Source organism: Mustela nigripes, chromosome 8 (assembly GCF_022355385.1).
Source record: "Mustela nigripes isolate SB6536 chromosome 8, MUSNIG.SB6536, whole genome shotgun sequence".
Lineage (NCBI taxonomy): Eukaryota > Metazoa > Chordata > Mammalia > Carnivora > Mustelidae > Mustela > Mustela nigripes.
The window spans coordinates 7,633,075-7,648,426 of NC_081564.1; the positions used below are offsets into that span (position 1 = coordinate 7,633,075).

The following is a 15,352-nucleotide window of genomic DNA, read 5'->3' on the forward strand; positions in this document are numbered from 1 at the left end:
TGCGGGACTCGATCCCAGGACCCTGAGATCATGACCTGAGCCGAAGGCAGCGGCTTAACCCACTGAGCCACCCAGGCGCCCCGTGAGTTGCTTTTTAAGTAGCATGCAGACTGTGTCCATTCTGATTGGCTGCGAAGTACAGGATGTTAAGGACACAAAGGTGGTTTTTCCAGTTTTAGCAGCGGTAGCTACTTCCAGTCCTAGTAATAGGCTGTGGGTGAGAATGTATTGGGTAGTTCAACAGTTAGACTGGATGGATTCCAGGGCTGGTCTGGTGGGTTCCCTGATTTGTTCTCATCCCTGATAGGACTGCCGAACAGAGACCGAAGCCCCCATGGAGCTTCAGGGGTGGTCCAGTCTCCCTAAGAACCCTAGAACCATGGAAGGTCTAAGCCCAGTCTGTGTTCCAGTGAGTCAGGCTTGCTCTCTGTCCTCCATCTGTTGCTGCGTCTCAAACAACGCTGAACTTAGTGGCTTAAAACAATGGTTTTGCTCCATGGGTACCCTGGGAGGTGTCTCCTGCAATGGAAGTCTGATGCTAGTAGGGCATGGAATCATCTGAAGGCTTCTCTCCCATGTCCAGTGGGATGTCTTGGATGTCTTGGAAGCTGGGAAGTGGTCAGACATCTCTGTTGTCCATGTGGCTTCTGGAGCTGCCTCACAGTTGGGTAGTCTGAGGAGAGGCAGACCTCTGTATGGGGGCTGGCTTCACAGCAGCCATGGGACAGGACGGGAGGCAGAAGCTGCCAGCCCCAAGACCAAGACCCCGAAGCCAGCACAGCGTTACTTCCATGATTGGCTAAAGCAGTCAGAGCTGCGCACATGCAGGGGGAGGAGACATAACCCTTAGGTTATGGACGAGTGCCCAAGAATTTGGCCACCATTAATCCTCCACAGTGTCCCGCCAGCACCTCAAGGTTTGTTCATAGTTGTACCTTATCCCATTCTGGCCTCACAAGGAGCCACTTCACATTCATGTAGCTCTTTGTGCATTGACCAGAAAGTTCATGTACACTCTCTGAGTTTGTCCTCCTGACCCCTTGGTTAGGATAGCAGGTTGGGTAGGAGGGCAACTGCGGCGCAGAGTCAAAAGCCAAGGACCACACAACTTGCTGGGGACAGAACTGAGGCACAGATCCGAATCTCTCGACTCAGTCCCTGCTGAGGGATTTGAGTTTGTTTGTTTGTTTGTTCATTCTGCTCTCTGACACGTCTAGAGCTGCAGGAGCAGAAAACACATTTCCCTTTGGTTGAACGCTTGGCCACAGATCTTTGCAGGTCAAGCTCAGGGCGCAAACGAAGGAAACAAACGTTAACACGCCTGCTCAGCCCTGTGCCATCAGCAAGGACTCTGGAAGCCGGTGTACTGGCCTTCTCTCTTGGGAAACTCTCTCCGGATCGTCCAGCGGCAGCAGCTGGGCAGGATGGCAAAGTCGGCGAGGTCTTGGGAGCCGAAGCGCCAGGTGGTGTAGCACCTGTAGGCACAGTGCCGCAGCCGGCTGTTGGCACTGTCATCCAGCTCCAGCAGGGGCTCCTGGTAGAGCAGGAGGAACTGCAGGACCTGTCGGGACAAGACAAGCTTCCTGAAGGGCTCCGAGGTGGTGATGCAGGCACCAGGCTTCTTCCGACAGCACAGCTCTTCCAGGCATCTGTGGCTCTTGGGGAGCTGGGACGGGAGGCAGTGTCCACACTGGCACCAGTCTGGGCTGTTGCTGGATAGAGGAGTCGCTTCCCTGCTCAGCAGCCGCATCTCCTCTGGTTGCCCAGGAGTAGGGGATGGGTCGTGGAGAGACAGGGGCAGCCTGGACAAGTCCGTGAAGTCCGTTGAGGGTCTCTGAAAAAGTCGTTCCCAAACCCATCAGCGATGACAAACTCTAGGGTTCTAGATTCTTTAATTTTGGCATTAAGTTATAAGATTACACTTAATATCACATTAATACCAGTAGCTGTCATTTATCAAATGTATATATCAAGACTATACTAGTGTTTTATAAATTTGCCCTGTTTAGCCTTTGAAGAACCTTGTGAGATATGTGTCCTTCTCTCCATTTCACAGATTTGGAAAGTGAACTTCAGACACGCCAGGCCTCCAGGCAGGTATCACCTGCTCGTGGAGACCTTCTTGCCCTGATCCCCCTGATCTAGGTAGTTCCCCTCCACCCAGGTCACTCTTAGCGTGTCATGAGATTCCGTGTTCTTGACAGTACTTGTCACTGTCTGAAATGATCCTACTCATTGATATGTCCTGTTGATGTTTCTTCCACATGAAAGCGGGGGGGGGGTGCGCCTGTTCGCTTTGTCACTACTGTATCCCCATTATCTAGGCCAGCACCAGCACACGGTAGACAGTAAATATTTGTTGATTTTGCTCTACTCTCTCCTCTTCCACCAGTCTCCCTCTTCTAGCAAATCCATTTATTATCCTCCAAGAGAAGTTGCCATCATGACATCATTTATATCTGTTCTTTGTAGCATATACTTTCATTCATCAGGCAAAGTTGGAGTGAGTACATTAAAATTAAATAGTTCCTATACATGAGCACTTAGAGCAGCACGATTTACAATAGCCAAAGGGTAAAAACAACCCAAATATCCATCAACAGATGAATGGATAAAAATTTAATGTCTTAAACTTTATTTTCAGGGATCATTTCTGTAGTTTGTTAAAAATATGTCATGTCCATACAGTGGAGTATCATTCAGCCAAAACAACAAAAAAGGGAGCAGTATACTGATACCCACTACAAATAGATGAACCTCAAAGCCATTATGAAAAGTGAGAGAAGCCAGTCACAAGAAGGCAAATACTGTATGATTCTCTTTATATGAAATGTCTAAAATAGGCAAATCCATGCTGACAGAAAGCAGATTAATGATTGCCAGGAGCACCTGTGTGGCTCATTGGGTTAAGCCTCTGCCTTTGGCTCAGGTCATGATCTCAGGGTCCTGGGATCGAGCTCCAAGTCAGGCTCCCTGCTCAGCGAGAAGCCTGCTTCTCCCTCTCCCTTTGTTGTTCTCCCTGCTCATTCTCTCATTCTCTCTCCCTCTCTCAAAAAAAAAAAAAAAAAAAAAAAAAATTAATTCCAGGGACTAGGGGGAGGTGGGTGTGAGTAATGGCTGTTGAATGGGTACAGGGTTTCCTTTTGGGTTGATGAAAAAGTCCTAGAACTAGATAGTAGGGTGGTTGCACAGAATCGTGGGTAAATTTTTGAATTTTAAATGTCACTGAATTGTATGCTTTACAGTGGTTAAAATGGTAGATTTTATGTGTATTCCCCCTTACAGCTCCTGAGTTCATGTTACACCCAAACCCGAAAAGGACATTACAAGAATGGAAAAATTTTGGCCAGTCTCTCTCAATAAGAGACATAAAAATCTTAAATATTAGTGAATCAAATCCAGCAATAAATACATAGAGTAATATATTACTTTAAAATAGATTTTATTGCAGGAATGCAAGGTTGGCTTAATATTTGAAAATCAATTTCTGTAATTCACCACATAACGGAAAAAAGAAAACTCATTGATAATTTTTTGAAAAGCAGAAAATAGCATTATTTTAAAATTCAGTATTAATTTATAACAAAAATTCTTAGCAAACTAAGAATGGAGGGGACTTTTCTCAATCCAGTAAAGCATTCTTTAAAATTCTACAGCAGGGGCACCTTGGTGGCTCAGTTGTTAAGTGTTTGTCTTTGGCTGAGGTCATGATCCCAGGGTCCTGGAATCAAGCTCCACATCAGGCTCCCTGCTTGGCAGGAAGCCTGCTTCGCCCTCTCCCATTCCCCCTACTTGTGTTCTCTCTCTCACGGTCTCTCTCTCTGTCAAATAAATAAAATCTTAAAAAAACAAAAACAAAAATCCTACAGCAGATACTAGAGTGAAATATGGAAAGCTTTCTTCCTGAGATAAGGAATGAGACAAAAAGACGTTTGCTATGACCACTTCTAATCAACATTGTACCAGAGGTCCTAGCAGGTGTAACGAACACCAGGAGCTGGAAGCGGCAAAGAAGGATTGCTCTTTAGGGCCCTCAGAAGCCCTACCAACACCTTGGTTTTAGACTGCCAGCCTCCAGAATTGTGAGAGAATGAATTTATGTTGTTTTCAGCTACTTAGTTTGCAGTGATTTATTATGGCAGCTGCAGAAATTATACAATCCCACAATCGAAGCTGCTGCGGAGAGCGGGAATGAAAACACCCCCTTTAGAGAATGGTCTGATAGTGTCATATGCCGCCGGCCTTCTGACTCGGCAGGTCCACTTGTAGGCACCATATGTTTACCATGGCAGCTTTACTGCATATGCGCTCCAAATTGAAAGCTACCCAAATGTCCATCAACAACAGAAGGAATAAATAAATTGGATGTTTATAAAATGGAAGTTATACAATGAGAATGAACTATTCCTATATGCAGTGTCATGGATGGCTCACAAAAACAATACTGAGTGAAAGGAGTCCAACACTCCACAGAGTATATAGTGAGTACATACAGGAGTCAAATTTTAGAAAATCCTGGAAGAGATAAAGCTAACTTTTGGATAAAGAATAATGATGATGTTTGAGGGAAAGTAGTGATTGGGTGGAGGCGTGCAAAGGGCTTCTGCTAATATTCTGGGTTAAATGTGTTTACTGTGTTAAAATTCATCAATTGTGATTTATACAACTTTGTAGCTATATTTTTATTTATTTATTTTAAAGATTTAATTTATTCATTTGAGAGTGAGAGAGAAAGAGCACGATAGTGGGGTGAGGAGCAGAGAGAGAGGGAGAAGCAGACTGTGTGCTGAGCAGGGAGCCCGATGTAGGGCTTGATCCCAGGACCCTGAGATCATGACCTGAGCTGAAGGCCGATGCTTAACTGACTGAGTCACCCAGGAACCCTTTATATTTTCTTTAAAGAAAAGAAAAAAAAAAGACTAAATGTTTTAACTTACTGGGATGTTTTCACCTTCGACATTTTGTAGACTTTCCCCAAGTAGATGCTGGTCCACCATCCTGATGTGGGGTTCATCCACAAAGGACACATATTTTAATGTCTAGGAAAAGAGAGTTAAAAATTTTACCCATTTTTGTACAGAATTGTCAACAGTCACATACCTGAACAGGTCTAAAGGCAAGTGTTATTGGTATTTACCAAATGACAAACTGTTAGAAGCTGACCAAAACTCTTACTAGCCAAGAATGAATGATTTCTGGGTCCCAAGGTGACTCAGCAGTAGAATCCTATGCACCTTAATATGTGGGCTCAGAGTCTCCACAGCTTCCTCCCTGATGATTTTAGGTCTCCCATGGGCTATGTAAAAGTCCTCTGTTATGTTCCCTCAATTTCAGTAACTCTACATCAAGTATCTCCTGAAAATTTTACTGTTGCAACTTAAGTAATTTATATTTTTGTTTAATTTCATCCCATCTTGGGCCATGAAATGGTAATTATTTTTAGTTGCAAAAATGAGCTTTCATTTCAAATTGTGTAATACATGTCCAAGTGGCCAGTGAATTGTGCCTTCAGGCTGCTGAGAAAGGACAGTAATGTTCTTAGGAGGGAAAGACAAAGAAATCCCCTTTGTTGTTTGAAGTACTGGAGATTTCTCCTTGATTAGGGGAAATCATGGAATCAAGTGTAGAGGACCTGCTTAGTAGAAGCCAAATTAAATCAAAACAATTCAGATGAGCTCAAATTCCATCTGACTTGTCTCCCATCCTAGGCTCCTTCGCAGAAGGAATCACTGTTGTCACTTTTGTGTGTGTCCAGTAGCTTTTTATATGCATATATTATCTTCCTTACACCTGTTCATGTGTATGTGTAATAAATGTATAAACTATATAGGACATATATAAAACGTATAGAATGTATGTATTTATATGATTATATGTATTTATACTTGTAATGTACATGTAGAAAATTCATAGGATGAATTCATATGTGTAGTCTTTTTAACCTATATACCACACCATATATATTGTTCTATAGTTTGGTTTTTTTCCTTTCAACCACACGTTTTGGGTATTTGATCATGCCAGTACCTGTAACATAGAGGTTATGAAGATGAATTCTGAAACCAGCCTGCTGGAATTGGAGTTGGAATTCCAGCTCCCCCACCTACTAGCTGGATGACCGCAGGCAAATTATTTAATTCTCCTGCACCTCAGTCTCCTCATCTTTAGAAAGGTGACAGTAGCACCTATTTATAGGTTGTTGTGAAGAGCCAATGAATTAAAATATATATAAAGCACTTTGAAGTGCTCTACAGACGTTTGCTCTTAATTTGCCATGTATTGTTTTAAACCAGTGCCTGGCGCTCCTTGCTATGGGCTGGTCACGGTTTCTTTCACCGTCCGCGAGTTGGACATTGGGGAGATGCTCTTCCTTGAGGGTAGGTATGGAGAAGTGGAAATGCCAGGCTATAAAGTGTGTCTCACCTCAATGTTATTAGGTCCTGCCAAATTGTTCTCCAAAGTTGCTATTTTTTTTTTTGGCTGTACCAATTTAATAAATTGGACAAAATTGACAAGTTCTAGAACATCAACATTTGTTCTCCCTCTATCTTGCCTCTTCATTTTTGTTTCTGTTCTTCCTTAAGATCAAAGCGTTCACCTGAGAGGTGGTGGATCAGGGTAGAGTCTAGAGTCTCGTCCACCGTGGGCTTACAACTGTGATTTGGGCCTTATTTTTGCATGTTTCTCAGTGATCCAACGGACTCTCTGGGTTATTCGGCACCTGCTGATGCAATGAGGCTTACCCGCTTTGGCTCCACAATGAGCTCCCCCTTCTTCCTGTAGTAGTATTCATTGACTGCACAGTATTTACAGCACTTGAAAGAGGGATAAATGTGGGATCGACAGCATGCGCTTGAGTAAGTGCAGATGAGCAAGTCGATGATCACAGTGACCTGGGAAAAACCCAAATCAGTGCCATGTTAGTGAGATTCCTTTCTGCCAAATTGCTTTCCTAAAGTGTGGAAGGAGAATTCCTTACCAGACCAAAGTAGGAGAGGACTGAGCCAACGTAAACTGCCAGCTGGATAATGTTAAATTTTCCTCCCTGAAAACAAATGGGAAGGTGACTTGGTTGACATTCAGAGCAGTGCTCTTTTGCTCTACCGTGTAACTGTCAGCTCCAGCAGAGGAGGGAGTCTGTGGTCACAGCAACAGGGACTGCACACTGAAAATAGGTATACTGTTCATCCTGTTCTTGCCTTCTGGGATGTGCTCGAAAACATGACTTTTAAACAAAGAACAGTGGAACCCACACACTGAGTTAGTTATTTTTCCAAACAAGGTGAGAGTTTCAGACAAGTTTTCCCTAAAAGTGGTTTGAGATTACCTTGGAAGCAGAGGGAAGGAATGTGTGCACACTCTTCCCTTAGGTGTCCTCGTGGTTTTTCTTCTCAATGATCTTTCCATCCTCTCAGCTTCTATCTCATTGACTCTTGTGTTGCTTACCACCATATGACATAACATATAACATAAATAATACAGTTTTGGACAAGGACAAGCTGTGGGCATCTGTGGATTTTTGCATGCCCAGCATCCCCTCCTTCTTGTGGGGGTGGAGACAACACCCCCATTTTCCTTTGGAGAACCATCTCTGTCCATACTTGGTCCATATAGTTTGAGGTCAAGGGGCTGGTTCAGGGCAGGGCCACGACCGGCCGTTGAGAGTATGGTATGACCTAAACATAGTGATTAGTTCAGCACAGGGCATCTGGCCCATATTGGGCCAGTCAGAGCCAATGGCATCTGCCTGAATCCTTTGCCAAATCTTTTAGCAAAGAGATGTTCTCTTTTTTACTGAGAATGCTGGGCCAGTAAGATATAAGGAGCTGCCTGAAACCATCCTGAAGACATGGCCAGCTAAGGATGGTGCCAAAACAAAGGAGAATAGATGTAAGGAATGGAGAGAGGCAGATTCCTAAGGATGTTGTTTGAACATCTGGATCCAGCAATGCCTGAAGCCTGAAAACTGCCCCTCGATTTTTCACCTGTGTGAGATTAAAAAAAATATTTTTTTTTCTCTAAGCCTATCTGAGTTGGATTCTGTTACTTATATTTTGCAAAAGGATTTCTTTCTTTCCCTCTCTCTTTTTAAGCATCAGAGTATTTTAAAAGTTGGATATCCAGTTTTTTCCCCCACTCACACTCTTGTACTCATTAGATGACTTCTTCATGGACAGGACCCCAAAGACATTTCTTCCCCCTTTTATCCCACAGGCAAGATACACAGTGCCAGTTAATGACTATGACCGAAACATTCACCCCTTGAGGCACTACAGCAATAATTAGGACAGTCCCAGGAATGGAGGCGCCAGTGGCTGGCAGCAGAGACTTACGGTGCCAAAAACCAGAATGTCAAAACGGATCCCGAAGACTTTTATCAGAGTTCGTTTTTCAATGTTGTTTTCCTTGTAGTACTTGGCGTATCTGTAGGAGGAGAAGGATCCTTGTATATAAAGATCTGTCTGAACGTGCTGGTATTTCATGAAAGGAAAACCCAAAACAGGAGCCGAGCGAGTCTTCCTTGTTCATCTTCTAGCTCTGCTGCAGTTGGCAGAGGGAAGAACATAATCCCAACCCACAAATTACTCTCTTGGAACCGAAGCACCTCTGCCCACGTTGCCTCTTCTTCCGCCATCACACAGTGACACCAAATCTGCTTCCCATTTAAGATGAAGACGAACAATTTTTAACCAATACAGTATTAACAACAAGTGGACAAATTAAAAAAAAAAAAGTTTTAGGTAAATTCAAGGATTTCTTTCTTCTTTTTTTTTTTTTTTTTAAGATTTTATTTACTTGACAGAGATCACAAGTAGGCAGAGAGGCAGGCAGAGAGAGAGGAGGAGGCAGGCTCCCTGCGGAGCAGAGAGCCCGATGTGGGGCTCCATCCCAGTCCCTGGGATCATGACCTGAGCCGAAGCCAGAGGCTTTAACCCACTGAGCCATGCAGGCGCCCCTAAATTCAGTGATTTCTTAAGAAGTCATGCAAATAAGCCAAAACGGGTTTGGCTTCTAGAACAGAGTGGGGTGGGGATCCTAGTTAGTAATGGCCGGATTGGGCCTCGTTGCCCTTCAGCCATCTGCTCTAATTACATTTTCTTAGATTCTGTATTTGTCCATTTACATTGTTATCACCAGGGGCAAACCAACAGCCGCGACTGTTGACATCTTCCCTGTAACCCAGCTTTGGCAAGCGCCTGAAAATCATGTTACAGACCCTCTGGCCAATCCCATATCCATATCCCCAACCACCTCCTCTCTCTAACCCTCACACACCAAGCCAATATTTCCCCTGTGCCAGGTCACTCAGGACCAGGTACCTATAGAGGGAGACTGCTCCTGTGGCCAGGAGCATGCCCACATTACTTAAGCAGGCCAGTCCTAGGCTGTCGCCCTGTCCTGCATTGCCTGTCCCATGGAAAACACAATGAAGGTTCTGGGCCCTGCTTTTCCCTTGATCCTTCCATCTCCTGACCAACCCTGGTGCTTCCCCTTTGGCCCTCTGTGGCATGGTGTGCCCCTCCTCTTTGGAAATGTAAGAATAAACTTCTTTCCATATCAGTGACCTCTCCATGTCATTACTCAGCCACCTTTATAAATTAAGACTCAGATACAAATCACCATCGCCCCCAAAGACACAGCTCTCACCAGTGTTACAGTCAGGAAGAGCAGAATGTTTTGTTTTCATGGATAATTAGGAAGGCTTAAACCACATAACACCAGCCTTTTCAATCTGTCCCTCCCCCTTACCACCTTTCAGAGATTGTTTTTAGGTAAGATATTTTCTTTCTGAGTTCTTAATTCGCAGTCTATTTACAGGTGTGGAGAGAGAAGAAAACAGAAGACAGATGCTCTGCCAGAATCCAGTCTGGAGCATTTGAAACTCAGGTTTTTTTTTTAAACTCTCAAAATGGGATGTTGAGATCCGTTAGATATTCTTAGTTGCTTCAACACCTATTTCTGGCCAGAGGGGTTTTGATTTCCTTGCCTCTGATTGTTCCCAGTCCATGACCGTTCTTTCTTCTGCTGCTGTACTGAGTGATTTCTTTTTGAATACACAAAGCAAAGGGTCTTGGGACAGTGGTTCTTGAACTAAGGATAAGAATCGCTTGGGAAGTGTGTTCAAAGGTTAATTCCTGGGCCTCATCCCCCAGACGGTGGTTTCAGAAGGTCTGAGATGTTTCTGGAAATGTTCCAGGTGGATCTGGTGCACGTGGCCAGTGGTCTACACTCTGAGGAACACTAGGCCGTGAGCAGAATGTTTTTGGGACACTGTAATGTTTTGAATAACGGCTCCCCAAGAAGATAGGTCCAAGTGCCTAACCCCTGTACCTGTGAGTACGATCTTATTTGGAATAGGGTCTTTGCAGATGCGATGAAGGATCTTAAGATGAGATCATCCTGGATTTAGGGTGGATCCAGTGACTGGATCTCTTTATAAGAGAAAGGAGAAGAGAGTTGAAACAGAAACACAGAGGAGAAGCCCACATAAAGACAGAGGCAGACATTGGAGTGATGCGGCTTCAAGCCAAGGAACATGGGGAACCAAAGGAGACTGGGAGGGGCAAGGAAGGATCCGACCCTAGAAACCTCAGAGACTGTGTCCCTGCTGACTTAATTTTAGACTAATGGCCTCTAGAGCTGTGAGAGAATATGCTTCTGTTGTTTTAAGGTACCAGGTTTGCGGTCATGTGTTACAGCGGGCCCCGGAGACCGACATGGGCAGACGCCCACTCTGAACCAGAGAAGTGCGTCGGGCCTGCAGTGTGGGCCTGCCCTGCTTCATATATCCTGTAAATAAACGGGACATGTTTGTCAAATAAGGACCTTTTGCCATGGATAAAGGACAAAATTTTGGTAATGTGATCAACTTCTTCAACTTCCTATGTTTTAGGAAGTTCTGTTTTTTTTATAAAACTCATATAACCTATAATTCCCTTCTCTCTCTCTCTCTCTCTCTCTCTCTCTCTCTCTCTCTTTTGTGGCTGTTTGCAAATAACCTGTCCAGTTATCCATCAGAACTTGACAATTTATTTCTGGCCAAAGATTGCTTCTGGCTCATTCTAGACAACAAATGCTCTAACGTGTTGTTCTAAAAGAACATTAACATCATAACCATCTCGGTTCTTCAGAAAACTCAGATCTCTCCAGGAGCCAGTGTTCTTAGGCTTACCTCAGTGACTCAAAAGACATTTGCTAACTTCTGTTTGGGACATTGCCCTGCATGCTTCTGCAAACTGCTTAAAAACAAAAACAAAAACAAAAAACAAAACCCAGCCTGTGAAGGCAGTCAGGGGCCCACTGATCCAATTGTCTCTTCTTGCTAATGGCCATAAGTCTGTTCAGTAGAGCAGCAGGGGATATCAAAACGTTACCTCAACTAGGAGCTGCTTTCTGGGCCCTGGCTGAAACTCCACTGACCCAGAGGAGGCAAAAAGCATCCTGTGTCTTGATCTCAGCTAGCCTTTAGTCAAGGGTCTCAAACTCAAACGCCTATAGGGGCCAGGCAGGTGACAGAAATGAGTGATGCAGGCCAGGTATTAGGCAAAATGGAGTGGTGGGGACCACAGCAAACACACACACACACACACACACACACACGCACGCACGCATGCACACACCCTCTAAAGGGAACCACTGATCCCTCCAACAGAGTGCTGCTGTGTGGGATATGAATCTGGAGTTCTCAAATGGCTTAGTCCCCCCACCCCGCCCCCGCCGCCAAATAGTTAAAATTTTTGAGAAAAATAAGAAGTCCAGATTTTTACGTAGAATGTCTCAACTTTCAAAACATTGTATAGGCAAAAAACAAATAAACAAAAATAGACACAGTTGAAGGCCGCCTGCCAGTTTATGGTGCTGCTTTGGGTAAAATGTAAAGAGACCCATTTGCTTGCGCCGATCCCCTCCAGAAGTCAGTAGGAATGTGAGCAGAAGTGTTAGGAAGTGGTGAATGTGTGTGTGCACACACACAGGCACTTTTGCCTACACTTCAATGTACAGATTAAGAAGCCGCCTGATTTTACGCACTCCCCCAGGAAACTGGTAGCCTGGTTGTAGAGACAAAATGTAGTCGGGTGAAACCTCTAAGGAGGAAGTATGTTTGGGGTGCTAGATGATCTAGTCTAGACTAGTGCTCCTCAGACATCAGTGTGCATAGGAATCTCCTGGGAATCTTGCTCCAATGCAGATTTTGATTCAGTTCAAGAGTGAGGGCTGAGATTCTGCATTATAACAGGCTCCCAGGTGAGGCCAGGCTGCGGGTTCCAGGACTACGTGTTGAGTGCAGAGGTTCTAGATAGGTGGGCCTCACACCTGAGAGGCTCTCATCTGGGGGGCTTGTGAGGGTCCCCAGGGTGTCTGATTCAGCAGGTCCAGGCAGAGCCTGCGAATGTGCATTTCTAACACGTTCCCAACATGTGATTCCGATTCTGGGCATTGCACTTTGAGAACCACTGGTCTACACTGTTAATACTGGTATTAATAAGGTATTCAGAGAGGCAAAAACTAAGTTTTCCAAGGCAATTGCCCTAACAGGGGCTCCTGTCTGTGCAGTCTCTCTTCCTAACTAGGAAAGCACAGGCCCCAGAAAAGCACCTGATATTTACGGGGTCCTACCCTCTGCTTGGAGAGGCCCTTCTCTAGTCGCTTCCTCCATCCACCCCCCGCTCCGCCCCAGCCTTGCAGTACAGTATCTTGTTTGATTTTCTTCCCAGCATTTGTCATCATCTGAAATGGTCTTATTGGAGCTGTTGGCAGTATTGAGGTATGGTTTACATATAATAAGGCACACAAGTCCTAAGAGTTGATTCAGTGAGTTTTGACAAGTGAATATACTGTATAACCTATACCCCATCAAGATCTAGAACATTCCATCGCCTCTGAAAACTCTCCTGGGCTCCTTTCCAGTTTCTATTTTGCCTCCCCCATCCTGCACTCCCCAGAGCAGCACCCACTGGTGTCTTTTATCATCACAGGGAAGTTGTTTTTCCTATTCCTGTATTTCATATAAATGCCGTCATGCAGTATGGCTCGTTTCAGTCTAGCTCCTTTCACTCAATATAACGTCGGTGGGATTCCTCTATGTTGTTGCATGTGCAAGCATGTTCGTTTATTCTAACTAGCGCTTTACTGCATAAATACACTACAACTTATTTCTTTAGTCACCTGTTGGACATTTGGGTTGTTTCTGGGTTTTGGTAATGATGATGAAGGCTGTTGTGAATATTCACGTACAGATCTTTGTGCGGATCTATGTTTCCTTTCTCTACCTAAGGGTGGGGTTTCTGGATTAGAGGACAGATGTACATTTAACTTTATAAGAGACTTCCCAACGGTTCTCTAATGTGGTTGTACCATCTTACACTCCCACTGGGAAATAGGAGAGTTCCAGTTGCTTCTCCTCCTTGTCAGCCGTTGGAATTGCCAGCCTTTTAAAAAATTTTACCTATTCTGAGGGGTATATGTAGGTGTTTCTCATTGTGGTTTAAATTTGCCTTTCCCTAATGACCAATGATGTTGCCTTGTTGGAGTTCTTAATTTACTTACATTTTTGTCTTATATGTTATATTGACTTACACTCATGTCCTACTAGAATATAAGCTAAGCAGTAACTTTGTCCGCTTTGTTTACCAATGTATACCCATTGACAGAACAATATATTTTTTCTTTGGTTTATATTTGATGAATGAATAAATAAGGAGCACCAATATCAATTTCCTACTGGCCCCGTAGGCAAAGTGATTGTAAAGCCATTATTCTAGGGATGTAGTGGGCAACTCTTTTCAGAAAGGGAACAGCATAAGCCTACTTTGTATCTGGAACCGAACAGCACAAAAGAATCAGCCATAATTACAACCGCCGAAACCTGCCTGGTATCCACAAGCAAGGAGAGCTCATGGAAGCTCAAACTTAAAGGCCATGTTAGTGCTGAGGCAGAGTTGTAGCAACAGGCTGAAAAAATGACCCAGTCACAGGAGGTAACACAAAAACGAAATTAGGATGGCATAGGATCACTACTGGGGAAAAGTTAGGAGCAGAAGCATAACTGCGCAGAGGGTCAAAACAAAAATAAGGTCAGCACCAAACCAGCACCAACCAGTTTCAGTGGTGAAGATGCACCAGGAGTCTGGTCAGCTCTTACAAGGTGGAAGTCCAGAAGTAAGCAGTGTACAAGGTACACTACAAAGAACCTTAAAAGTCAGGCAAGGCTGCAGGTGGGGCAGCACTGTGGCCTCAGGCGTCTTGAAGATGTTCTTACCGAAAGGACTTCCAATCAAAGTGGCAGCCTGAGTGCTGGCGCTGGGACACCCACCACCTCCCACTGCACACAAAGAAATGCAAGATAAGGTATATTTTTAAAAGTCATATTGATGTATCGCTGAGCTCAGAACAAGGAAGAACATTTTCTAGGTGCTAGAATGAGTGGGGAGTGGGAACTGGAGCCATGTTTGGAGTCTGGAGTCTGGAATCTGTCCCATAGGAGGACCTCAACCAGCTCTGTATCTGGGGAGCTCCAGCCTTACCCTAGAAGTGTCAGGGAGCTGAGGTGGGAGCCCTACCCAGGGAGGGAGCAGGGATAGGATAGTTTTAGCAGGGTGAAGACATCCAGTACCCAGAAATTAAACCAAAAACTGGTTGATAATTGATAGATGCCATATAGTCCTGCAGACTGCAGCATTATATAATCGGCCCCGAGAATGCCTCCGCACCCCTGGCACACACAGAACTTTGCACAAGACCTTTCCTGCTGAAACTCACCAACAAATACTTCAAAGCCTTGGAAGAAGAAAGCCCACCCAGGTCACTGCAGATAATAGGTCAGTGTGAAAGGGGTTATACAGTAGGACACACAGAAGGAATAGGATCCATAAGGTCAGAAAAGACCTCACTGAAACCGTAATGGATGGCTTTGAGAAAGAACTGACTATAAACCTGAGAAATGAAAAATATAGGCATAGGAAAAAATTAAAGTGTATGAAAAAATGTTACTCATCTTTGATCCAGTAATTCTAGTTCTAGAAATTCATCCTAAGGAAACAATCTGGAACTATGTGCACACATTTATGTGCACAAATGTGTGGTGTAGAATTATTTGTAATAGAAAACCAGGAAGCACCCCAAATGTCCAGTAATGGAGGAACAGGCAAGAAAACCATGTGATGGGAGGAAAAGCATGTGGGTTTGGGGTTCAGAGTGACCTAGGTTATGGGGCCACTGTTAGCTGGGGGTCCTGAGCAAATCATTTCACCTTTCTCAGCTCTACCTGGAAACAATAATATCCACGTTCCAGGGTTGATGTGAGGTGGAGAGGTGATGACTTTGAGGGCCTGGTATATAAAAGACACACCCT

The 15,352-nt window shown here is 44.4% G+C and overlaps 2 protein-coding genes across 2 annotated transcripts in view; one reads left to right on the forward strand and one right to left on the reverse strand.

Annotated features, from left to right (window-relative positions):
- IFT81 (intraflagellar transport 81) overlaps positions 1-15,352 on the forward strand; it is a 194,147-nt gene that overhangs the window by 26,072 nt on the left and 152,723 nt on the right. The window lies entirely within an intron of this gene.
- P2RX7 (purinergic receptor P2X 7) overlaps positions 7-15,352 on the reverse strand; it is a 48,261-nt gene continuing 32,915 nt past the window's right edge. The window contains exons 9-13 of the mRNA XM_059408390.1: positions 8,334-8,424; positions 6,980-7,045; positions 6,744-6,893; positions 4,938-5,039; positions 7-1,834 (exon numbers count right to left, since the gene is read on the reverse strand). Of these exons, the coding sequence (XP_059264373.1) occupies positions 1,340-1,834; positions 4,938-5,039; positions 6,744-6,893; positions 6,980-7,045; positions 8,334-8,424 (904 nt within the window). The 3' untranslated portion in view covers positions 7-1,339. The remainder of the gene's footprint in view (positions 1,835-4,937; positions 5,040-6,743; positions 6,894-6,979; positions 7,046-8,333; positions 8,425-15,352) is intronic.